The 24338-nt window shown below is 52.9% G+C and overlaps 2 protein-coding genes across 5 annotated transcripts in view; both read left to right on the forward strand.

Annotated features, from left to right (window-relative positions):
• The first annotated feature begins 543 nt into the window (after positions 1–543).
• Positions 544–20294, forward strand: zgc:77151 (uncharacterized protein LOC337153 homolog). Of its 2 annotated transcripts, XM_068331046.1 has the most exons (12): positions 547–1525; positions 6257–6409; positions 6532–6639; positions 7727–7922; positions 8271–8501; positions 8743–8849; positions 8983–9130; positions 9503–9555; positions 11365–11462; positions 11531–11705; positions 13412–13606; positions 14161–20294. In XM_068331046.1, exons 1-12 carry the CDS (start codon positions 1505–1507, stop codon positions 15268–15270), a joined length of 2595 nt encoding a protein of 864 aa, XP_068187147.1. In that variant the 5' UTR covers positions 547–1504; the 3' UTR covers positions 15271–20294. The 2 variants fall into 2 exon arrangements, with proteins under 2 accessions (XP_068187149.1, XP_068187147.1); XM_068331048.1 differs by lacking the exon at positions 13412–13606 and having other exon boundaries at positions 544–1525.
• A 3134-nt stretch (positions 20295–23428) lies between these two features.
• The window catches only part of dbn1 (drebrin 1), a 35589-nt gene continuing 34679 nt past the window's right edge, over positions 23429–24338 (forward strand). For all 3 annotated transcript variants that reach the window (XM_068331339.1, XM_068331341.1, XM_068331340.1), the window contains exon 1: positions 23429–23555. In XM_068331339.1, coding sequence (XP_068187440.1) covers positions 23452–23555 — 104 coding nt within the window. In that variant the 5' untranslated portion in view covers positions 23429–23451. The remainder of the gene's footprint in view (positions 23556–24338) is intronic.

Consider the following 24338-nt stretch of genomic DNA (forward strand, 5'->3'; position numbering starts at 1 on the left):
CCTAAATCCCAGACATAACCCCTAACCCTAACCCTAACTCTAAATCCCAGACATAATCCCTAACCCTGACCCCAACCCAAACCGCAGACATAATCCTAATCCTAACCCAGAAGCCTACTGAATATTTGCAGCTCAGTGTTGTTATTGAGGCCTGCCGATATCTGTGTGTGTGTGTGTGTGTGTGTGTGTGTGTGTGTGTGTGTGTGTGAGTGTGTGTGTGAGAGAGAGAGAGAGAGAGCGCTGACTCCCCCTGCTGGTGACGGTAGGTAATGTTTCCAGCTGCCTTTGAGGAGGTCCTGTTGATTCTTAGAAGCTGAAGTCCTGCTTTGTCGCGTCATCCGGAAACAACTTCATGTTCTAATTATCAAGTCGAATCTAATTATTATTTTAATCTAATTGTTATTGTAATGTAAATATTAATATAATCCTGAAATGTAACCCTGAGAACACAGAGAAGCCAGATGTCAGGAGGAGAACCATTCTGACACAACACGTTCACCTCAGAACCAAATATACAGGTAGATACAGTACAGGTAGACCTTATACAGGTAGACCTTATAATACAGGTAGACCTCATAATACAGGTAGACCTTATAATACAGGTAGACCTCATAATACAGGTAGACCTTATAATACAGGTAGACCTTATAATACAGGTAGACCTCATAATACAGGTAGACCTCATAATACAGGTACAGTGTCATTTAATCGGTTTTCAAAGAAATACGCTGGAACATAAAAATTAATTTTTTGTCATTTTCCTCAACTTTACGTCTGTCCTCCATAAATATTATAATCATTCAACACCAGTAAACCGTTAAGAGCGCGCAATGTCATGTTACTGTACAATAGATAATAACATAATAATAACAACAACATATAATACGTTACTGTACAATATATGATCATAAAAACACTATCATGTCATCTGAGAGAAGAACCTCCAGAGATCTCCTGCAGGAGATGGTGGACCAGAGGAGGTGAGAGGAGAACCCTCAGCATCCTCTCACAGCTGACTGAAGACACAATCATCTAGTTATTGATCAGAGGAGTAAACAAATCAGAAAACAATAGGCCAATCGATCACGTGATCACATAAATGTTCTCGTTTCAGTTTCATTCAGTCTGGGGGTCCAGCTGCAGATGTTTGGAGAACGTTTAGAAGCAGCTTCAGATGTTTGTGGAGCTTCTCTGGATGGCAATCCAAACGTTTCTTTTGCTGAAACGTTCCTCAGCTTCAGGCGGAACGGCGTGAGGAGCGTTTGATTTAAACTTCTGGTATGTAAGCCCCGCCCACTCGGCCGCGTCAGCCGGAAGTACGTCACGCTGGAGAAGCTAACGCTGCTGGCCCGATGGGCTACTAAGTTGTACTCTGTGGCAAACTTTGGCCCCGCCCCGCCGGGCCGTCCCGTTCCGAACAGGCCGGGACGGAGCGCTCGTTTCTGTGTCGGCGCGTCCCGGCGGTGAAACCGGAGACGGGCCTGGAAGGGAATGCGGGACCGCGATGGAGCACAAGGCAATCCAGGTAACGCCGATCGGTGCGGAAATGGCGTCCGGTACCGGCGGCCCGACCTGTTGCTGCCGGACCGGTTCGGCGTGGGCCCGGCGGGCGGCACCGGGACCGGGACCGGATCGAGGCTCCGCTCCTCCGCGGAGTTCCTGCGGTCCAACTTTGTTCACGCAGCCGCAACTTTTCTCTCTGGGGTCGGCGGCCGGTTGTTTTCACCGGGGGGGGACGCGGGTCGGTGGAACCGGACCGGGGACCGGGTCCGGTCCTCTACCGGGGCCCCGGGACCGGGGCAGTTTTCTGGTTAATGATTCGGTTCTTTGTTTTGCGTCGACGGTGTGTCTCCCAACCCCCACCCACCCCCACCCGCGGCTCCCGCAGCGCCGCTCCGACCCCGGCCCCCACCGAACCGAACCGAACCTGCACCGACCCCGATCGGCCCGCCGGGATTAAAGGAACCGGACTGGCCAGCGGAGCCGCGGGGGGGTGGCGTGGCGTTTGAACGGCAGACTGGTTCTGGGGGCACCACCGACATTTTGTCTCCTCGAATCGGACCCGGTTCGGTGGGGGGGGGGGGGGGGTTCGTGGCTCCGGATCGGAAACCGGGACCTGGAACCGGGACTCGAGCCGCGGCGAATCGAACCTGTAGTCCTGCGGCGGGGCGGAGAGAACCCACCTGGAGTCAGCTGTTCACACCTGGACCGGTCAGGACACGGGTTCGAGTCCCGGTCCACAGCACGACGAGGGGATCCCTTCGGGATCGATCCCTGATCGAATCTATCGACTCGTAGGCGAAGCAGGCAGATCAAAGGTTTCCATCCTGAATTCTTGTGTGTGTCTGTGTGTGTGTGTGTGTGTGTGTGTGTGTGTGTGTGTGTGTGTGTGTGTGTGTGTGTGTGTGTGTGTCTGTGTGTGTGTCTGTGTGTCTGTGTGTGTGTGTGTGTGTGTGTGTGTGTGTGTGTGTGTGTGTGTGTGTGTGTGTGTGTCTGTGTGTGTGTGTCTGTGTGTGTGTCTGTGTGTGTGTCTGTGTGTCTGTGTGTGTGTGTCTGTGTGTGTGTGTGTGTGTCTCTGTGTGTGTGTGTGTGTGTGTGTGTGTGTCTGTGTGTGTGTGTGTGTGTCTGTGTGTGTGTCTGTGTGTGTGTGTGTCTGTGTGTGTGTGTGTGTGTCTGTGTGTGTGTCTCTGTGTGTGTGTGTGTGTGTGTGTGTGTGTGTGTGTGTGTGTGTGTGTGTGTGTCTGTGTGTGTGTGTGTGTGTGTGTGTCTCTGTGTGTGTGTGTGTGTGTGTGTGTCTGTGTGTGTGTGTGTGTGTCTCTGTGTGTGTGTGTGTCTGTGTGTGTGTGTGTGTGTCTCTGTGTGTGTGTGTGTGTGTGTGTGTGTGTCTGTGTGTGTGTGTGTGTGTCTGTGTGTGTGTCTGTGTGTGTGTGTGTGTGTGTGTGTGTGTGTGTGTGTGTGTGTGTGGGTATCTGTGTGTGTGTGTGTGTGTCTGTGTGGGTGTCTGTGTGTGTGGGTGTGTGTCTGTGTGTGTGTCTGTGTGGGTGTGTGTGTGTGTGTGTGTGTGTGTGCTCAGATGTTGTGTGGTGTTATCTCCGTCTCCACCAGAGGCCTCATCGGGTTCCAGCAGGACGGTTCTGCTCCAGAACGGGTTCTGTTGGTTCCGTTCCTGCTGACGTTCAGTTTACCTGAGAAATAATCCAAAAATCAAAACGTAGATTATCATTCAATCCCAGGATGGTGACACAAAGAGTGTGTGTGTGGGGGGGTCACTTGATGTGGGTCTTGAACCCTCTGATTATTTTACACTGAACAGAGTCCCAGCAGGACCTGCAACATGCTACCTGACCAGGAGGGTTTGACCCCCCATGTTGTTGTTTAAAGTGGACCCTTGTTCCTCGTGGTTAACCTCAGACGTATTTCGGCTGTTTTTTGGTACCTTTGATATTTGTGTCTATCACCACATTAAAAGGATTAACATACCCTGGTGGTTACCTTCAGCACAACTTCAGCTACTTGAAGAGATGGTTTTATTGTCCTTTCTCCTCCTCCAGGCTTCTCCCTTCAGGGTCTCCACAGCCAATCAGTGTCCTCCATCTAACCCTGTCTTCTCATCCTCTTCTCTCACACCAACTACCTTCATGTCCTCTTTCACTACATCCATAAACCTCCTCTTTGGTCTTCCTCTAGGCCTCCTGCCTGGCAGTTCAGAACTCAGCATCCTTCTACCAATATATTCACTATCTCTCCTCTGGACATGTCCAAACCATCTCAGTCTGGCCTCTCTGACTTTATCTCCAGAACCTCTAACATGTGCTGTCCCTCTGATGTACTCATTCCTGATCCTATCCATCCTGGTCACTCCCAGAGAGAACCTCAGCATCTTCATCTCTGCTACCTCCAGCTCTGTCTCCTGTCTTTTCCTCAGGGACACTGTCTCTAGACCAAACAACATCGCTGGTCTCACCACAGTTTTGTACACCTTTCCTTTCATTTTAGCTGAAACTCTTCTATCACACATCACACCTGACACTTTCCTCCACCCGTTCCATCCTGCCTGGACACGCTTCTTCACCTCTTTTCCACACTCTCCATTGCTCTGGACTGCTGACCCTAAGTACTTCAAATCCTCCACCTTCTTGATCTCTTCTCCCTGTAACCTCACTCTTCCACTTGGGTCCCTCTCATTCACACACATGTACTCTGTCTTACTGCGGCTAACCTTCATTCCTCTCCTTTCCAGGACAAACCTCCACCTCTCTAGCTTCTCCTCCACCTGTTCCCTGCTCTCACTGCAGATCACAATGTCATCTGCAAACATCATAGTCCATGGAGATTCCTGTCTAACCTGGTCTGTCAGCCTGTCCATCACCATAGCAACAAGAAGGGGCTCAGAGCTGATCCCTGATGCAGTCCCACCTCCACCTTGAACTCCTCTGTCACACCTACACACACCTCACCACTGTCTTACAGTCCTCATACATGTCCTGCACCGCTCTAACATACTTCTCTGCCACTCCAGACTTCCTCATACAATACCACAGTTCCTCTCTGGACACCCTGTCATCAGCTTTCTCCAGATCTACAAAAACACAATGCAGCTCCCTCTGGCCTTCTCTGTACTTCTCTATCAACATCCTCAAAGCAAATACTGCATCTGTAGTACTCTGTTTTGGGATGAAACCATACTGCTGCTCACAAATGTTCACTTCTGCCCTTAGTCTAGCTTCCACTACTCTCTCCCATAACTTCATTGTATGGCTCATCAGCTTTATTCCTCTGTAGTTGCCACAACTCTGCACATCTCCCTTGTTCTTAACTTTCTATATTGACACATTGGGGTAAAATAGACACAAACAGTCAAATTCAGAAATGGAAAAATTTTATTTTATTGCACATAAAAACCAAAAACATGCTCACTGAAATGATTTTGAACTCCAAAAAGTTTGCCATAGGCTTCTGACGTAATTATATACAGTTTGTGTCACTTGTGCCACTCTTCAAAGGATCACGTGAATACATGCGTCACGCTTGTTCGATGGCGACTACATGGACAGAAACACGGCACCTGCATCTGATTATAAGGAGCCGTTTGAACCGCTTGTCATAGATCAAATGTAAACCATCACATCTCCATTTTTCTGGGTCAATTGGCTCCAAATAAAAACCGGAAAACAGTTTCACATCTATACTGTCATGTAAACACGAACACAACAATCCCGCTGACAGACCTTGTTACGAATGGTTTAAAAACATCATGTGATCTGATCATGTTCCAGGAACCACACGTGAATAACGAATTCCGTGATATAGTGAAGAACTATTTATCTTATTATTCTTATTTTCTGAACCCCCCCCCATTCTGATATTAAACCACCTTCTGTGTCACCTTTAAACTCTCTGATAGACTGTTTAAAACACTTTAGTGTCTCACAGAAGTCAGAGACTCACAGAACGTAGAACACTTCCTGATGCTGTCAGCCAATAGAATGAGAGTACGGTATCATGTGACTGCCTACTAAAAATCCGCAATGAGGTGAAGTCGTGAGCATTGATGCACGAGGGCGCACTGTATATTAGGGTTGAGGTTTGACCCCCCGTGTTGTTTGCTATACTACAGTATTTGGGGTGCGTTCCACTCGGTTCAGGTTGTTGTCAGAGGAGATGGTCAGACGTTCTGCAGAACGTTCTAGAACTCATCCTGATCGATTCAACACAGACGTTCAGCTCTGATGGATTCACTCAGACGTCCTGTCTCAGGCTAGCAGACAGGCTAGCAGACAGGCTAGCAGACATGTTAGCAGACAGGTTAGCAGACAGGCTAGCAGACATGTTAGCAGACAGGTTAGCAGACAGGTTAGCAGACAGGTTAGCAGACAGGTTAGCAGACATGCTAGCAGACAGGCTAGCAGACAGGCTAGCAGACAGGTTAGCAGACAGGCTAGCAGACAGGTTAGCAGACAGGTTAGCAGACAGGCTAGCAGACAGGCTAGCAGACAGGTTAGCAGACAGGCTAGCAGACAGGTTAGCAGACAGGTTAGCAGACAGGTTAGCAGACAGGTTAGCAGACAGGCTAGCAGACAGGCTCTGGTTGGATCTGGTTCCTCCTGTGGGTTTGAACGTCCTGAGGTCAGACTCGGTGGATCTGGGTCTGGATCCCGGTCTGGATCCTGGCCCGGGTCCCTCCGAGCGGCGTCCAGGGTCTCGGGTTTCTGTGCGGAGGGGGGGGTCCTCATGCTGTCCTGTGCTCTTTCCCCAGTGGTTGGGCGCCCCCTGCTGCCAGAGGGGCAGCTACGCCTTCTACAAGTCTGTGAGCAGTCGGTCTGACCCCGAGGGGCCGGTGCAGGTGTGGAGGCTGGGGGAGTTCTACTGCGTCCGCTGTGGCCCCCAGGACCCAGTTTGCATCGCCGAGGTGAGACCCGCCCCCACGGGCCTGCTGCGTGCATGGGCCCCCGATGGCGACGCCCCATCGGCGGGGCCCCTAATGGCGGGGCCCCTAATGGCGGGGCCCCTGATGGCGTCTCGTCTCCACAGGTGACCTTACTCTGGGAGGAGCAGGCGCGGCGCCACCTGCTGGCCAGCACCAGACTGTACTTCCTGCCTGAGGACACGCCCAAGGGTCGCACCAGGGAGCACGGAGAGGTGGGTGTGGTTTCTGCTGGGGCGGGGTTCGGTTCTGGCCTGTAGAGGGCGTGGTAGGGGTACGTCTGGAGTAGAACCCCTCCAACACCCACAGCTGGTGGCCTCACAGCCAGGAGGTTGTTGGCTCGACGCCCTCCTGTGCGAACGTTCTCTCTGGGGTCATCCCATGATCCTCTCTGTCTGTGTGTGTGTGTGTGTGTGTCTTCCTCTCTGTTTCTCTGTCAGTGATGGACACACCCCACATGATGCAAGGCATTATGGGAAGGGTTTTGGTTCCAGCCTGGCTGCATGTGGAGACGCTCTTCATCCTCGTTTAAAACCAAACGCTCTGCTGGACATTCGTCAGACCGATGACATCATCACTATTAAAACCAATCAAACCAAAGATCCCAGTGACATCATCACTATTAAAACCAATCAAACCAAAGATCCCAGTAGGGTTGATGGTTTAGGTCTGTGCTAGCTAAGCTAACTAAGCTAGCTGCTTGTCACTTCATGTTTAACCAACAGATCTTAATTATTACTAATTATTATTATTATTATTTTACACGTTTTCTCGTCTGTTTCTAAATGAACTCGACTGAATCTATTGACGACTGTCGTTTTATTGCTGCGTTCACGTTTCTGTTTGGACTTCCTGTCCGTCCCACCTGGTGTCTCTGGGTGTTTATGAACTTCATCCTTAACCATATTCATACCTTAACCGTATTGATACTGTCTCTATCTGGCCTATCTGTCTCTCTCTGTCTCTGTCTCTCTCTCTGACCCTGTTCTTATCTTCCTTTGATTTCTTTTCCACCCAACCGGTCGAGGCGGATGGCCCCCAAAAGAGTCTGGGTCCTGCCCGGAGTTTCTTCCTCATTGAGGGAGTTTTTCCCTCCACTGTCTCTGATGCTCTGGAGGGTTCAGTTGGGTTTCTGTCTGTTAAAGCACTTTGAAATGTCTGCTGTCATGAGTAAAAGATATATAAATAAAACTTGATTGATTGATTGATCTGTCTGACAACCCCGGGATTGGAACCCCCGTCAGCCTGGTGTGTGTGTTCTCCACCTGGTGTGTGTGTTTTCACTGTCCCCTCTCTGTTCAGGATGAGGTGCTGGCCGTGTCCAGGAAGATGGTGGTGCGGGTGGAGGACCTGGTGCAGTGGCTGTGTGCCACGCCTGCAGGTGGGGGCAGTGTGAAGCCGGCCCCCTGTGGGACAAACGGCCTCCACAAACCTCTACAGAGCAACGACAATGTCAGCAACGCCATCAACAGGAGCAGCGAGCCCCCCAGGGACAGGCGTGAGTGTACAAAACATCACGAGCACGCCTGTGGTGTAACAATAGTGTAACAATAAACAATAGTGTAATAATAGTGTAACAATAAACAATAGTGTAATAATAGTGTAACAATAAACAATAGTGTAATAATAGTGTAACAATGAACATTAACATTACAGTAGTGTAACGATAAAAAGTACCGTAACAAACAGTAGTGTAACACTAAACAGTAGTGTAACAATACACTGTTGTGTATTGTTACAACTTGTTACAACAATGTAACAAACTGGTGCCCATAGTCCCGTTGAGTTGGAGCGGTATTTATTGCCCCCTGGTGGACGTTGGCCTCATGCGTCTCATTTCCCCCAGGAGACCTGCTGGCGGCTAATGGCATCAAAGTCCTCAGCTATCCGCAGTACTGCCGCTTCCGCTCCCTGCAGAGACGTGTCCAGGACAGAGCCAGGGGGCCGGTGCTCCAGGACCCCCACCTGCTGGCCCTGGGGGGCGTCAAAGCGCTCCCCAACATCCGGCTGATGTACTGCAGGGACACATTTAACCACCCGACGCTGGAAAGCAGCAGCAGCTTCTCCTGGCAGTTCAGTACGTGTGACAGGAAACCAGAGAGTAGAGACTGGAGTTAACCGGTTAAAGTTAACCGGTTAAATCCACCTGCTAACTGTTGCTAGCTACTTACACTGAACTGCTGCTTCCCTGGTCACCCAGGCCACGCCCACCACTGCTGCTAGTTCTAACCCTGACCCCTGGCCCTAACCCTGACCCTTGATCCTGACCCTGACCCTGACCCTAACGGTGTGTTTTATCTTCCTGGTGCTCTTCGCAGGATGTCCGTCACTCAGCCTCCGAGGACGACCTCGCAAAAGGAGGAGCCGAGATGGCAAAGACTCCCCCGTGTCCAGCCAATCAGAGTCCTGGATCGATAGGATGAAGGTGTGTCCTACTTGTCTCGTCCCCTCAAATGAAGGATGGTGGGCCCCCAAACGTCTCGTGGAGTTCTCAGACTCAGGTCCGGTTCTATCCGTGTTCTGGTTCCAAACGTATGGTGTTCCTCCTGTCCCCCCAGGAGAACGTGATGGGCAGTGTGGAGGCGGGCTGTGAAGGAAGCTGGCTCCCCCACCCTGAGGAACAACTGTTCCTGGACCAGCTCTTTGCATTCATGGAGGGGCAGGGCGCCCCCATCCACAAAGTTCCCAACCTGGGCTTCAAGAAGAGTGAGCGTCTCTGGTTCTGGGGGCCCTGGGGGTTGTGGGGGTTTGACCCAGCCAAAGTGAAAGTGGGCCTGTGGTCAGTCCATCACGCTCTTCCTGTTGATGTCAGCAGCATTGTAATGCTGATAAAGTAATCCTGATAAGACAATCCTGATAAAGTAATCCTGATTTAAAAAATCCTGCCTCAGACTAGAACGCGTGTGGTTACAGGTTCACTACTGATCTGGATCAAAAATGAATGTTTAGGTGCTCTGGTTCCTGGGGTTCTAGTTCCTGGGGTTCTGTGTTCTGGTTCCTGGGGTTCTGATTCTGTAGAACGTGTTTCAGTGTTTAACTGGATGCTCTGGTCTTACTGGTTCTCTCTTCTGCCGTCAGTTGACCTGTTCCTCATGTACTCTGTGGTCAAACGTCTTGGAGGCTACAAACAGGTGAGCTGCTTCAGTCCTTTGCTCTGATGTGTTAGCATGTAGAGCGGTCCGGGAGCCACGCCCATCTCGTTAGCAGCATGTAGCCTAGCATAAACACCTTTCATGTTTGGTTCTACTTCCAGGTTGTTTTTTTCAGAGATGTAATAAAGTAATAAAGATGGAATAAAGACTAATGTTGAGCTGCTTCATTTCCAGGCTAGCTAGCAGGCTAGGCTAACATTGAGCTAGTTTGGTAGGGACAATCAGATGAACGTGGAAAATGAGAGAGAACAAAGACTAGAAGAGGTGACTGTTGTGGACCAGGAAGTAGCAAAGATTAGTCAGGATGAAGTGAGGAGGGCATTGAAGAGGATGAAGAGTGGAAAGGCAGTCGGTCCTGATGATATACCTGTAGAGGTATGGAAATGTCTAGGAGAGGTGGAGTAGAGTTTCTGACTGGGTTGTTCAACAGGATCTTAGATAGTGAGAAGATGCCTGAGGAATGGAGGAGAAGTGTGCTGGTGCCCATTTTTAAGAACAAGGGAGATGTGCAGAGTTGTGGCAACTACAGAGGAATAAAGCTGATGAGCCATACAATGAAGTTATGGGAGAGAGTAGTGGAAGCTAGACTAAGGGCAGAAGTGAACATTTGTGAGCAGCAGTATGGTTTCATGCCAAAACAGAGTACTACAGATGTAGTATTTGCTTTGAGGATGTTGATAGAGAAGTACAGAGAAGGCCAGAGGGAGCTGCATTGTGTTTTTGTAGATCTGGAGAAAGCTGATGACAGGGTGTCCAGAGAGGAACTGTGGTATTGTATGAGGAAGTCTGGAGTGGCAGAGAAGTATGTTAGAGCGGTGCAGGACATGTATGAGGACTGTAAGACAGTGGTGAGGTGTGTGTAGGTGTGACAGAGGAGTTCAAGGTGGAGGTGGGACTGCATCAGGGATCAGCTCTGAGCCCCTTCTTGTTGCTATGGTGATGGACAGGCTGACAGACGAGGCTAGACAGGAATCTCCATGGACTATGATGTTTGCAGATGACATTGTGAAGAGGCGTGTCCAGGCAGGATGGAACGGGTGGAGGAAAGTGTCAGGTGTGATGTGTGATAGAAGAGTTTCAGCTAAAATGAAAGGAAAGGTGTACAAAACTGTGGTGAGACCAGCGATGTTGTTTGGTCTAGAGACAGTGTCCCTGAGGAAAAGACAGGAGACAGAGCTGGAGGTAGCAGAGATGAAGATGCTGAGGTTCTCTCTGGGAGTGACCAGGATGGATAGGATCAGGAATGAGTACATCAGAGGGACAGCACATGTTAGAGGTTCTGGAGATAAAGTCAGAGAGGCCAGACTGAGATGGTTTGGACATGTCCAGAGGAGAGATAGTGAATATATTGGTAGAAGGATGCTGAGTTCTGAACTGCCAGGCAGGAGGCCTAGAGGAAGACCAAAGAGGAGGTTTATGGATGTAGTGAAAGAGGACATGAAGGTAGTTGGTGTGAGAGAAGAGGATGAGAAGACAGGGTTAGATGGAGGACACTGATTGGCTGTGGAGACCCTGAAGGGAGAAGCCTGAAGGAGGAGGAGAAGAAGAAAGGTAGGGACAATCAGAACGTATCCTGGTGTTTACAGTCAATGCTAATCTGCAGCCTTTGCCCCAGGCAGGGCTTTTCTACATTTATAGCCCCGTTTCCTGTCTTTGCGTTACCGGTAGGGTTAGGTTTCTCGTAGCTGCCCTCAGCAAGTTCCTGAAGTCTGGGGGGTACGCTGCTGTGGTGGCGTGGCGTCACTCACAGGGTGTTTCCTTCCTTCACCTGTGCGTTCTCGCGTCCAGGTCACGTTGGACCGCCTGTGGAAGGTGGTCTACAACGAGCTGGGGGGGTGTCCTGGCAGCACCAGCGCCGCCACCTGCACCAGGAGACACTACGAGAGGTGAGACACTGGAGACTGCCGGGGCCGCGAGCCCAGAGCCCCCTGTAACCGTTTCCTGTTCCTGTCAGGCTGATGCTGCCCTACGAGGAGCACCTCAGGGCAGGAGGGGCAGAATTCAAAATCCCAGAATCCCCCCTGGCCCCAAAAGACCGAGGCATCAGGGGACGGAAACCACTGCCGAGGGGCCGGAAGCCTGGAACCAAAGGGAAGGAGAAAATCGGGGCCGGGGCCCCGCCCCCAACGGTGAGTTGCTCAACGCCCTGATGGGCGTGTCCCAAACCTTCAGGCTGAGTGGGTCCTTAGGGGGCGTTCCATCTGTAGTCATGTTTGAAACCAGCGGTCCCCAACCACCGGCCCCCAGGCCATTAGGAACCAGTCGCCGGGCCATTAGGTACCGGCCCCCAGGCCATTAGGTACCGGCCCCCGGGCCATTAGGAACCAGTCCCCGGGCCATTAGGTACCGGCCCCCGGGCCATTAGGAACCAGTCCCCTGGCCATTAGGTACCGGCCCCCAGGCCATTAGGTACCGGCCCCCGGGCCATTAGGAACCAGTCCCCTGGCCATTAGGTACCAGCCCCCGGGCCATTAGGTACCGGCCCCCGGGCCATTAGGTATTAATGGTCCATTAGGAACCTAATGGCCCGGGGGCCGGTACCTGGGCCATTAGGAACCAGCCCCCGGGCCATTAGGTACCGGCCCCCAGGCCCTTCGATACCGGGCGTATGGATTCTTTTTTACTTATTGATTATCAGTCTAAAGATGTTTTCTATTGATCAGTGACTCCTGTGCTGACTGAGGCACAGACGAAGGCGTGCGCCTGTGCCTCTGGACAGGTCTGGGTCATGTGACTGGTTACCCCGTTACCCCAGAATGAAGCCCACAGCTGTTCCAGCTGGATTAAATACATCAGATTATCCTGAGACCCCTGAAGCAGTGAGACCTGCGTCATTCCAGCCTCCAGAGATATTGATTACAGGTAGTCGTCGACTTACGACCTATGCCACTTACGACCGACCGACTTTACGACCACAATGTCCGGGTAGGGCGGGGCATTCCCTCCAGCCACAGTACTCACGCTCTGAGGCTCCCGCGCTCTCTCCAGTCCCCACGGCGCACACACGCTGTTCAGTCACACTGAGATCAGCAGCCCAGCCCACTACTGATGGGCTGGGCTGCTTAGGAGGCTGTGACGGAGAAATGTATGAATGGCGTATGGAAAAACTGTCAAGCGTTACGTGAACTCTTCTGCTGGATTTGAAAGTGACGAAGAACTTGATCAGATCCTGGAGAAAATAGTGAAACTGGCAAAAAACCTCTCCTTGGAGAACTGACGAATGATCGCGCTGTAAGAAGAACTGATCGCGCTGGAAGAAGAAAGAGTGGAAGAAGAAGAGAGAAGAGAAGCAGAGAAAGAAGAGGAGGAAACAGAAAAAATGTTCACCACCAAAGGCTTGTCAGAAGGCTTTTCCCTGTTAAATAAACTCCGTGCACACTTTGAAGAAATGGACATAGAACATAGAAACATTTGCAAGGATTGAACGGATGGCAAACGACGCTTTCCGTCCATATCGTGAAATTTATGAGGAGAAAAAGAAACGAACAATTCAGACAAAGCTCACAATGATTATGAAAAGATGGTCTCCCGCTCCCACCAACCCACATGCTGCCCCAGCTGACGATCCGGACGACCCCCAGCCAAGAACCAGCGCTGCTGGATTGAATTTTTACTTAAGAGTCGATTTACGACCAAGTCGAGTTACGACCGATCTGTCGGGACCAATCGCGGTCGTAAGTCGACGACTACCTGTATTGATGAATGATTATTGTTTATTGTGTTCATTCTCACAGCCGTTGTTTACGTTTGTCCGTTAAATATTGTGTAATGGAATCGGTCTGCTGGGGGCCGCTGGGGGCCGCTGGTTAAACAGTGACCTTCTCTCCTGTGACAGGTGGACACAGGTTCCAGAGTGGGGGCGAAGCGGGGCCGGGGCCGGCCCCCGGGCACCAGGAACAAGGCCACCCTGATGGCTCAGGCTAAGCTGCTAGCCCAGCAGCAGGCTAAAGCTAACTCAGCGAGCCACGGCCAGAACCTCCTGCCCCCAGGCAGAGGCGGAGCCAGGGGCGGAGCCAGCAGCACACACAAGGTAACAGCCGACGTTCTTCACACCCCAGGGCGCTCCGGAGCAGTGGGCGTGTGAACGGCCCTGGCCCCCCTCACTGCTGGTCCAGCAGGTTCACGTGGGGGGTCACGGGGAGTAGATCACATGACCTTCGCTCTGACTGCAGGTGTGAACAGCCCCCCCTGCTGGGGGGCAGAAACCTTCCTCATGTTAAAGTGATGAAGATGAAGTTAAAGCAGCAGAACAACTTCAAACAAAAACTAGTGAATGACCCCGGGATGGGCGGGACTTCCTGTCAGACGTGTGTCGGGTTAGGGTCAGGGGTTGGGGTTAGGGTTGGTCCTCACTGGACGGGGGGTCATGAACCCGTCACCGTCTCCCTGTTGGGTCGTGGTCGTTGACCCTTCTTAAATTTGGACTCTTCCCATTGGCCCACAGCCTCCAGGGAGTGTCCTTCAGGTCAGGGGACACGGTGGCATCCGTCCACACCCCCAGAGTTCAGCGTTGGTGGTTCCCTTGACCTGACATTCTTCTGTGACCTCTGACCTCTGTTTTTTCTGCCCCCCCCCCCCATCCAGCCGTCCATCCTGCCTCTGACTCCGGACCTGTCCCCGCTGTCTACCCCCCTGCTGCCCTTCCAGCCCAGAGGGGCGGAGCTGAAGCTTGACCCGGTGACCTCCATGACCTCTGTGACCTCTGCCCCCACCGTTCTCCTCCCGGCTCTTCCTCGCCACTTTGTGGGCGGGGCTTTGGGCGGCTTCAGCCCGGTGAAGGGCGTGTGTCCCCTGGACGTCTTCAGGAGCCGCGTCGGCCTCCAGAGGAGCCTGGAGAGCCCGGCCGTGACCCCCCAGGACCCGAGCCAGCGCCACCCCACCGTCTATGCCCTCCAGCCCAAGGGCGGGAGCCCGGACACGCCCCGGCCCAGCGGGGAACACCCCCAGCTGCACCAGCAGCACCGCTGCTCCGGTTGCAGCGCTGACGAGGGGGCCCCGAGGGGGGGCTGTCGGGACGCCAGGAGCCGGCCTCCTCTGCCCCCCCTCCGGGTGCTGCCCCTGAACCTGGACTGCAGCGTTCAGGTGTGCCAGCTGATGCGGACCCGCCTGGGCTCGTCCCAGCTCCAGACCTTCACCCGCCGGCTGTCCGAGGCCCTGTCCCAGGACCTGGGCCCCAAGACCCCCCCCTGCCCCATCACGCCCCCCCCCGAGCAGGCGCTGCCTCTCAACCTCAGTAAACGCTTTACCAAGAGGCATGGCGCCGAAGGGCCGGACCCCGGCCCCACAGAGGAGCCGCCCCCCAAGAGGCCCCGGAGCCCCGAGCAAATCCTGGACCAGAACCAGAGCGACCCCCCTGGGTCTGGAGGAACAAGAGCAGAACCAGAGCAGACGCTGGAGGGGAGGAACCAGGAGGAACCCGCAGACCTCAGCTCCCCCAGCAGGATCCGGGCCTTCCTGCTGGGCTTGCCCCCCTTCCAGGTGAAGTTTGAGGAAGACCTGAACGGGTCCCGCTTGGGACGGTTTCTGCCCCCAGGACCCAGAGCTGAGCCCCAGCGGCCCGAGAAGGAGGAGCCGGTGAAACTGGACCAATCCAAGACTGAGACGGGCCAGCGGGAGGAGACAGACCCCACCCTCCTGCCTGGCCCCGCCCCCGGGCCGGCTGAACTCCAGAACACGGACACACACTGTTTTTAGCGTCGTTTCCCGGGTTGGGGATCGGGTTCAGCTCGACGCCCGACAGGGAACCTGGGTCTGGACCGGCCCTGAGACCTGGACTCCTTTCCTGATTGGTTCTGTTGGTGTTTTAATAGCCAATGGCGACAGACTCATGACAATCGAGAAGCAGATCCACTTCCTGTCGCTGCGGAGCTGTCTCTTTAAGAGTGAGAAACACTAGCACCGCCCCCGGCGGGGTGGTCCAATGAGACTCTGAAGGATGCGTTTGACCTGCCACAGGAAGTCAAAGCTACGTCTGTGAGCGATGCTATGCATCCATTAGCATCTAGCGTGTCTTTTAGTTTGCTAGCCTCATGTTGTCTTCACACTATAGCTCGTTGGTGAAGCCTCGCTATAGCCGCGTTAGCCCGTTAGCTCGTTAGCTCACCTCATGTAATCCTTTCTCACACGTGCCTTAGTGGGTCTGCGGTTCCATCGGCCGCCGGCCCAACCGGGTTCAAAGAGACGCCTTGATGTTTGGTTTCCCTCCGTCCTCGGGGGGGGGGGGGGGGTTCTGCAGAACTAACCCAGACCAACAGCTGCTGCAGTGCATGCTGGGATCACAGCTCGGCTGTTGGGTTGGGTTCGCAAGCCGAGCGTCGGCCGCTCATCGGCATTCTGAACCCCTCAGGTTCTTCTGTTGCACGTGATCTGTTGGGGGTGGAGCCTTTGAAGGGGGTGGAGCCAAAGGGCTGCAAGTGTTTGGTGTGGATGTTGGGCTGTAAACCCAGACAGACCCGTTTCCACTTGAGATGCTTGTAGGACCCGGACCCAGTCAGACGTCCTTGATGTGGGGGAGGAGACGCGAGTCTGGATAGCTTGTCTGGTTCGGGTCAGGGGTTAGGTTTGGGTCAGGGGTTAGGTTAGGGCGGGGCTCGAAATTGCAACCATTTTGGTCGCATATGCGCCCAAATTTTCATCAGTGCGACTATTAAATACATTTGGGAGCACCGATACGACGAGGGGAAAAATCTGGTGCGCCCGTTTTTTGTGAGACGGCGGTCCTGCCAGGAACCAATGAGAGCGCAGCTGTGGCTGCTCTCCTGGGGGAGGGAGGGAGGAGGAACGGAGATGGACGGAGCGTCTCTATCGCTCCGTCACTGCCTTGCTTTTGGGGGGGTGCTCCTGAAGTCTTTGCTGGTGCTACTAACTTCTACATCTGGGAGCACCAGTGCTACCAAGAAAAAAAGTTCATTTTGAGCCCTGGGTTAGGGTCAGGGGTTAGGTTCAGGTCAGGGGTTAGGTTAGGGTCGGGGGTCTGGATCCTAGGCTGCTTGTTAAGCTAACTTCCCTTGAGGCCTGCACTTTGTGTTTCTTGGAGAACCTGAGGGTGACCAGGTGCTGCTAGTTGGTGTGTACAGCTAGCCTAGCTTGTGTTCTGGATCAGTCAGTACATGTGACCAATCAAATCTGAGAACCTTCAGCGATCCAGAGGGTCCCATAGCTCTGGACCCTCTGGAGCTTGGTGGGCAATCTGGGGAGTGCTGTGCTTCCTGGTTGGAGTTCCGCTGGTTGTTCTACTAGTTGCAGTTCTACTGGTTGGAGTTCTGCTGGTTGTTCTACTGGTTGTTCTGCTGGTTGGAGTTCTGCTGGTTGGAGTTCTGCTGGTTGTTCTACTGGTTGTTCTGCTGCTTGGAGTTCTACTGGTTGTTCTACTGGTTGTTCTGCTGGTTGGAGTTCTACTGGTTGTTCTACTGGTTGTTCTGCTGGTTGGAGTTCTACTGGTTGGAGTTCTGCTGGTTGTTCTACTGGTTGTTCTGCTGCTTGGAGTTCTACTGGTTGTTCTACTGGTTGTTCTGCTGGTTGGAGTTCTGCTGGTTGGAGTTCTGCTGGTTGTTCTACTGGTTGTTCTGCTGCTTGGAGTTCTACTGGTTGTTCTACTGGTTGTTCTGCTGGTTGGAGTTCTACTGGTTGGAGTTCTACTGGTTGGAGGTCCGCTGGTCGGTCCTGTTGGGTTTGATTTAGTGAAGCTAGTTGATGAGAACTTGTTGAACTTACTTCCTGCTACTGGTCTCCTCCCCCACCAGAACCCACCTGACCAAACGCAGCTGAAACACAAATGTCAAGGTGTCCCTTTAGCCGCTGCCTTTTCTGTTGACGCGTCGTGTTCCTTCCACACGTGGATCCACGTTTGCACACCTGCTGTCCCGCGAGCTTCACGCTGATGTTCACCAGCTGGACCTTATTTAAGCGTCGAGGACTTTCACTCCCGAAGCAACGGGTTCTGTTTAGCACCAGTGATGTAGCTACTAAGATGTTTGACTGTTAAAGCTGCAAATGACTCGTCTCAACAGGTCCTTCAGCCTCAATCCAGGTTCAGTCTGAATCCAGGTTCAGTCTGAATCCAGGTTCAGTCTGAATCCAGGTTCAGTCTGAATCCAGGTTCAACCTCAATCCAGGTTCAACCTCAATCCAGGTTCAGTCTGAATCCATGTCTATGGTCAGAGGGTGGGGGTAAATGTTCTACAGAGATTTTAACAGATTCTATGACTTGTTCTGACTTTATTTGCAGTTTTTCCTCTTGAGACAGATTTGAATTGTTTTTGATCAGATGTTTGTGTCTAGCTGGGCGGAGCCACCAAAGCATAGGACTGGCCCCCCACCACACCTCCATAGTCCCGCCTTCAGGCCAAAGCCAGGGTTCCTCTTGGGGTGCCGGTCTGCACCTGAGGGTCCTTTGAGTGGAGGGGAACCTTCTCCAGTCGTGGGGGGACCAGCACATGTTCTAGACTCAGTGCTTCTGGAGCAGCGTCTCTGGACACGCCCCGGGATCACGCCCACACCTCACGGGAAAGAGTTTCAGAACGTCTGGCATCCGACATCGGTTTGTGTTGGACGAGTGACGAAATCGATCAGCGACCCCAAGGTCATCTGAGGTGTGTGTCACACACGTGTGTTTCCTGGTGGTGCCCTCGTCCCCCAGCAGGTGGCAGCAGACATCCAGGAGAACGTCCAGGACGGGGCTGAGCCAACGCCCACTAGTGTCACAACCAATCAATCAGAAGATTCCCTTGTCCTGCTCTGATTCGCTTTGGTTGAACAACCAATCAGTGATTTCTGCCAGCCTGGCTCCGCCCCTGGTTCAGCCTGGATCTCCAGGCTTTTCCCTCCTGCGTTGAGGTTACACACACACACACACACACACACACACATACACACACACACTTGTACGGATGCTGCCTTGTCGCTTCCTCCGCGGCGCACGGTTGGCCGCATCACTTAAGGGGCGGGGCTTCTAGCGTTAGAGAGGAGCTCCTCCTGTGGTCGTTCAGCTTTAGTGGAACTGTTTGTAACTTGAGTCCTTTTTCCTTCGGTAACGTTTAAATGTTTACATCCTGTTGTGCGTGTTCACATGGGTTCTGCGTGTTCTGCACACGACTTCAGCGTCAGTCTCCGGCGGCGCTGCTCGTGTGTCAAGAACTGAAAATGTTAAGTGCCTCGTACCTGAAAGTGGAAGCAGACGAGTCGGGCCACCTGTTCGCCCTCTGCAGGCAGTCTGAGGGACTGCCGTCCTCATCACATGGTGGCTCCAACCGGACCTACGGGACCTGCAGCAGGGACACCTAGTGTCCACTGGGGGACACGGCAATGTCCTCCAATCAGTGAGCAGCGCATCACTACCACACCAGGAAAGTAAAATGATCGCTTGAACCTCACCCTGAAACTACAAGCTTCAGCTTGTCACCATGGAAATGACGAGTCATGTAAAGGTCACATGACGACGCTGGTGACGACGCTGGCTACATGGGATGACTTCATGTTTAGAGACGGCTCCATAGGTGGACCTGGTGAAGCCAACACCTGGTTCCTCCTCTGGGTGGACCTGGTGAAGCCAACACCTGGTTCCTCCTCTGGGTGGACCTGGTGAAGCCAACACCTGGTTCCTCCTCTGGGTGGACCTGGTGAAGCCAACACCTGGTTCCTCCTCTGGGTGGACCTGGTGAAGCCAACACCTGGTTCCTCCTCTGGGTGGACCTGGTGAAGCCAACACCTGGTTCCTCCTCTGGGTGGACCTGGTGAAGCCAACACCTGGTTCCTCCTCTGGGTGGACCTGGTGAAGCCAACACCTGGTTCCTCCTCTGGGTGGACCTGGTGAAGCCAACACCTGGTTCCTCCTCTGGGTGGACCTGGTGAAGCCAACACCTGGTTCCTCCTCTGGGTGGACCTGGTGAAGCCAACACCTGGTTCCTCCTCTGGGTGGACCTGGTGAAGCCAACACCTGGTTCCTCCTCTGGGTGGACCTGGTGAAGCCAACACCTGGTTCCTCCTCTGGGTGGACCTGGTGAAGCCAACACCTGGTTCCTCCTCTGGGTGGACCTGGTGAAGCCAACACCTGGTTCCTCCTCTGGGTGGACCTGGTGAAGCCAACACCTGGTTCCTCCTCTGGGTGGACCTGGTGAAGCCAACACCTGGTTCCTCCTCTGGGTGGACCTGGTGAAGCCAACACCTGGTTTCTCCTCTGGGTGGACCTGGTGAAGCCAACACCTGGTTCCTCCTCTGGGTGGACCTGGTGAAGCCAACACCTGATGTACCTCAGATTTTATAGAATGAAAGTTCGGATAAAGGTCACGACTGTCCAGAGAGGAAATCCACTCATTTCTGTCTGAATGTTGGTGTTTGATCCACATTCAGTCAGAGGTGACAGACGTCTGTTCAGTCGTTGGTTCGAAGCCCCCCACACCCTAAAAACTTTGTGGTTTAACATGTTAAAAGCTTGAAGCAGCGATTCCTTTACATGTGTGCTCAAAAAATGTCAACAGAATAAAACGATTGTGGCTGATGAACCTCCTGTCAGTCCGGTTCAGCTGTAGGAACATCACACTGTGGTCTCCTGGTGGAGAACAGGGGTTTCTGGGTAGTGTAGTCTGCAGACGGTTTTTTTTTGTTCTTTTTGTTTGTGAGATTTGATCTGATGACAAACTCGTTATTGTTTGTATGTGGTCAACGGCTGGCAGTGTCAGGTACCATTCCATTTTAACACTGTATATTTATAATAAATAATCTCTTAATAACGACTCCTGTCATCAATGCTGTTCTTAAACGTGTCTGTGTAGGTTCTCAGTCATCAGGTCTGCTTCTCCAAAGCTGGTGAGTCGATCCACTGGACTGAAGAACGTTCTGAAGACGTTTCGTCTCTCATTCAAGAGACTTCTTCAGTTCAGAGGGGCTGATCATGTCCCAGATTATTACCCCTGTGGGATGTGGTCAGATTATTAACCCTGTGGGGTGGGGTCAGATTATTACCCCTGTGGGATGTGGTCAGATTATTAACCCTGTGGGGTGTGGTCAGATGATTAACCCGGTCAGATTATTAACCCTGTGGGGTGGGGTCAGATTATTAACCCTGTGGGGTGTGGTCAGTGCTTTTCACATTTCAACGACTGTCGTCAAACCCGTCTGGCTCCTCAACGATCGTTGGTGGGGGTGTCAAACGGGGGTCGCTGAGATGTGAGTTACACCTTTGTATGCTAATGAGGGTCATTAGCATGAGACCCATCACCTGGGTCAATCTGAGACAATCTTTTTGGGAGTTTTGAAAGGACCTGATTATAAATGGTTAATAAAACACTTTTATTGTTAGAGACTCGTCAGACAGGTTAGGGTTCTCTTAGGATTAGGGTTCCTTCGTCAGACAGGTTAGGGTTCTCTTAGGATTTGGGTTCCTTCGTCAGAAAGGTTAGGGTTCTCTTAGGATTAGGGTTCCTTCGTCAGACAGGTTAGGGTTCTTTTAGGATTAGGGTTCCTTCGTCAGACAGGTTAGGGTTCTTTTAGGATTAGGGTTCCTTTGTCAGACAGGTTAGGGTTCTCTTAGGATTAGGGTTCCTTCGTCAGACAGGTTAGGGTTCTCTTAGGATTAGGGTTCCTTCGTCAGACAGGTTAGGGTTCTTTTAGGATTAGGGTTCCTTCGTCAGACAGGTTAGGGTTCTTTTAGGATTAGGGTTCCTTCATCAGACAGGTTAGGGTTCTCTTAGGATTAGGGTTCCTTCGTCAGACAGGTTAGGGTTCTTTTAGGATTAGGGTTCCTTCGTCAGACAGGTTAGGGTTCTTTTAGGATTAGGGTTCCTTCGTCAGACAGGTTAGGGTTCTCTTAGGATTAGGGTTCCTTCGTCAGACAGGTTAGGGTTCTCTTAGGATTAGGGTTCCTTCATCAGACAGGTTAGGGTTCTCTTAGGATTAGGGTTCCTTCGTCAGACAGGTTAGGGTTCTCTTAGGATTAGGGTTCCTTCGTCAGACAGGTTAGGGTTCTTTTAGGATTAGGGTTCCTTCGTCAGACAGGTTAGGGTTCTCTTAGGATTAGGGTTCCTTCGTCAGACAGGTTAGGGTTCTCTTAGGATTAGGGTTCCTTCATCAGACAGGTTAGGGTTCTCTTAGGATTAGGGTTCCTTCGTCAGACAGGTTAGGGTTCTCTTAGGATTAGGGTTCCTTCGTCAGACAGGTTAGGGTTCTCTTAGGATTAGGGTTCCTTCGTCAGACAGGTTAGGGTTCTCATAGGGTTCTCTTGTCAGACGGGTTAGGGTTCTCTTAGGGTTAGGGTTCCTTCGTCAGACAGGTTAGGGTTCTGTTAGGGTTCTCTCGTCAGACGGATTGGGGTTCTCTCGTCAGACGGGTTAGGGTTCTCATAGGGTTCTCTTGTCAGACGGGTTAGGGTTCTCTTAGGGTTAGGGTTCCTTCGTCAGACAGGTTAGGGTTCTGTTAGGGTTCTCTCGTTAGACGGGTTAGGGTTCTCTCGTCTGTCCTGTTCTTCTCTGCTGTCTCCTTCAGAGTCGATCAACTGATCAATAACCCTTAATCCATCTCTCTGTTGAATGCTTTGCGTTTCTTCTGTTGTTTAAATGTCAGTGGAACCCGATGACCTCATGGGGTCAAAGTTCACAAGTTCATTAATGAAGACAACGGTTTGAGTTATCGATAAAACGTGAGTAAAGGGTGTTGTCCAATAAGGGCCAACATGAGGTCATGTGATCACAGCCCCGCCTTAGTCCCGCCCCTATAGGTGCAGACACGTGTCTTCAGCAGGTTCACGTCGCTCAGGCCAATCAAAGGCCTCGCAGCTGCGCCGCCCCCTCCTCCATTATGCTCCAAGCTGGGGGGGTCTGTGGGCACAGTGCCAGACCAGTCCGTGAGAAAAACACCAAGGGGGGCGGCGTCTCCATGGCAACCAACCAATGCCAAGACGAGAAAACCTCCACAGGTCAGCGCCTCCATCCCTGAGGGCTTTGAAAGCCTCAGTCGGTTCTGAAGGGACCAGAACCTCAGGGACCAGAACCTCAGGAACCAGAACCTCAGGGACCAGAACCTCAGGAACCAGAACGTCAGGGACCAGAACCTCACGGACCAGAACCTCACGGACCAGAACCTCAGGGACCAGAACCTCAGAGACCAGAACCTCACGGACCAGAACCTCAGGAACCAGAACCTCAGGTACCAGAACTTCAGGGACCAGAACCTCAGGGACCAGAACTTCAGGGACCAGAGCCTAAAGGACCAGAACCTCAGGGACCACAACCTCACGGACCAGAACCTCAGGGACCAGAACTTCAGGGACCAGAACCTTACCGACCAGAACCTCAGGGACTACAACCTCAGGAACCAGAACTTCAGGGACCAGAGCCTAAAGGACCACAACCTCAGGGACCACAACCTAAGGGACCAGTACCTCCACTATCCTCCCACTCTAGACACCAGAGGAGGGGGGTCATCACCCAGATGGTTGCGCCGCCCCCCATGTCGAACCTTACCTGGGAGTCCACGTGGATCCAGATCCAGTCTGATCTGATCCAGCAGTCTGGACCCTGGAGGTTCTAAAGGTTCTCCAACACATCTCAGGTTCAATCTTGGGGGGTCTGGTTCACTCTGGGGGGGGTCTGGTTTACTCTAGGGAGTCTGGTTCACTCTGGGGGGGTCTGGTTCACTCTGGGGGGGTCTTGTTCACTCTTGGGGGTCTGGTTCACTCTTGGGGGTCTGGTTCACTCTGGGGGGGGGTCTGGTTTAACGGTCAGAAGGGTCTCTTCCATTCCGGGGGGGGGGTCCTGGGGGCGGAGCCACGGACGCAGCCGGTAATCTTCCGGCACTAGGACCGCTCGGCTCCGCGCGGCCTTTGTCTGGCCGGTGACGCCCCCCGCCCCCCCCCCGTCCATTCCTCTCCTCACTCCGGTGCGGATGCTGGTCGGTACCGGAACCATGGCCGTGAACCTCGGGAAGAACCGGCTGGCGCTGCTCACCGCCTATCAGGACGTCATCGATGAGGCGTCGGATACCGACTGGTGAGTCCCGCGCCGCGGCCCCCCCTCGGTGTTCGGTGCGCTGCCGTTCGTCGGGTTCCCTTGTCCGGTTCGGCCCGGTCCCGTCCTCGGGCCCGGACGGGCGTGAAGTTCGTCCGGTGCCGCCGGTGCAGCTGAGACTCATCGCGGTGATTGCGGACTGTCACCCCCCCCCCCCAAATCGTCCTCCGCTCGGACCAGCTGGAAACAATTTCTGGGCCTTTACGTAACGCGTGAGGCGGGCCCGGTCCACCGGGACCGGGACCCGACGGCCCGGAGTGATTGGGGCGAGGCCGGGGTGGGAAGGGGCGACATCAGCCCCCTTTGTGGCTGTTTCTCATTTGGAACGGGGGGGGAGGGGGGGGGGGGGCTGAAACCGGACCGGATGGAGGGGGGTTAGAACCACTTCTGGTTCTGGAGACAGAACCAAATCTGGACTAAATGTTCCGAACAATTGGTGCCCACGTGGTGTCCCCCCGCCCCAACCGCGTGTGTTATGGGTTCAGAACCCAGGAGCCTTCTGGGGGGTCAGGGGTCTGGTTCACACTGAGGGGGTCAGAGCAAATCTGCTGTTCCATAGTTCTGAGGTGTTGAGAGCTGAAGGTCTAACCCTAAACCTAACCTAAACCTAAACTTAACCCTAACTCGGAACATTAGCCTAACCCTAACCCCAACCCTAACCCCTAAACCTAAATTTAAACCTAACAATAAAACCTAACCCTAACCCTAAACCCAACCCTAACCCCTAAACCTAATTTTAAACCTAACCCTAACCCTAACCATAAA

This window comes from Antennarius striatus, chromosome 13 (genome assembly GCF_040054535.1).
Source record: "Antennarius striatus isolate MH-2024 chromosome 13, ASM4005453v1, whole genome shotgun sequence".
Lineage (NCBI taxonomy): Eukaryota > Metazoa > Chordata > Actinopteri > Lophiiformes > Antennariidae > Antennarius > Antennarius striatus.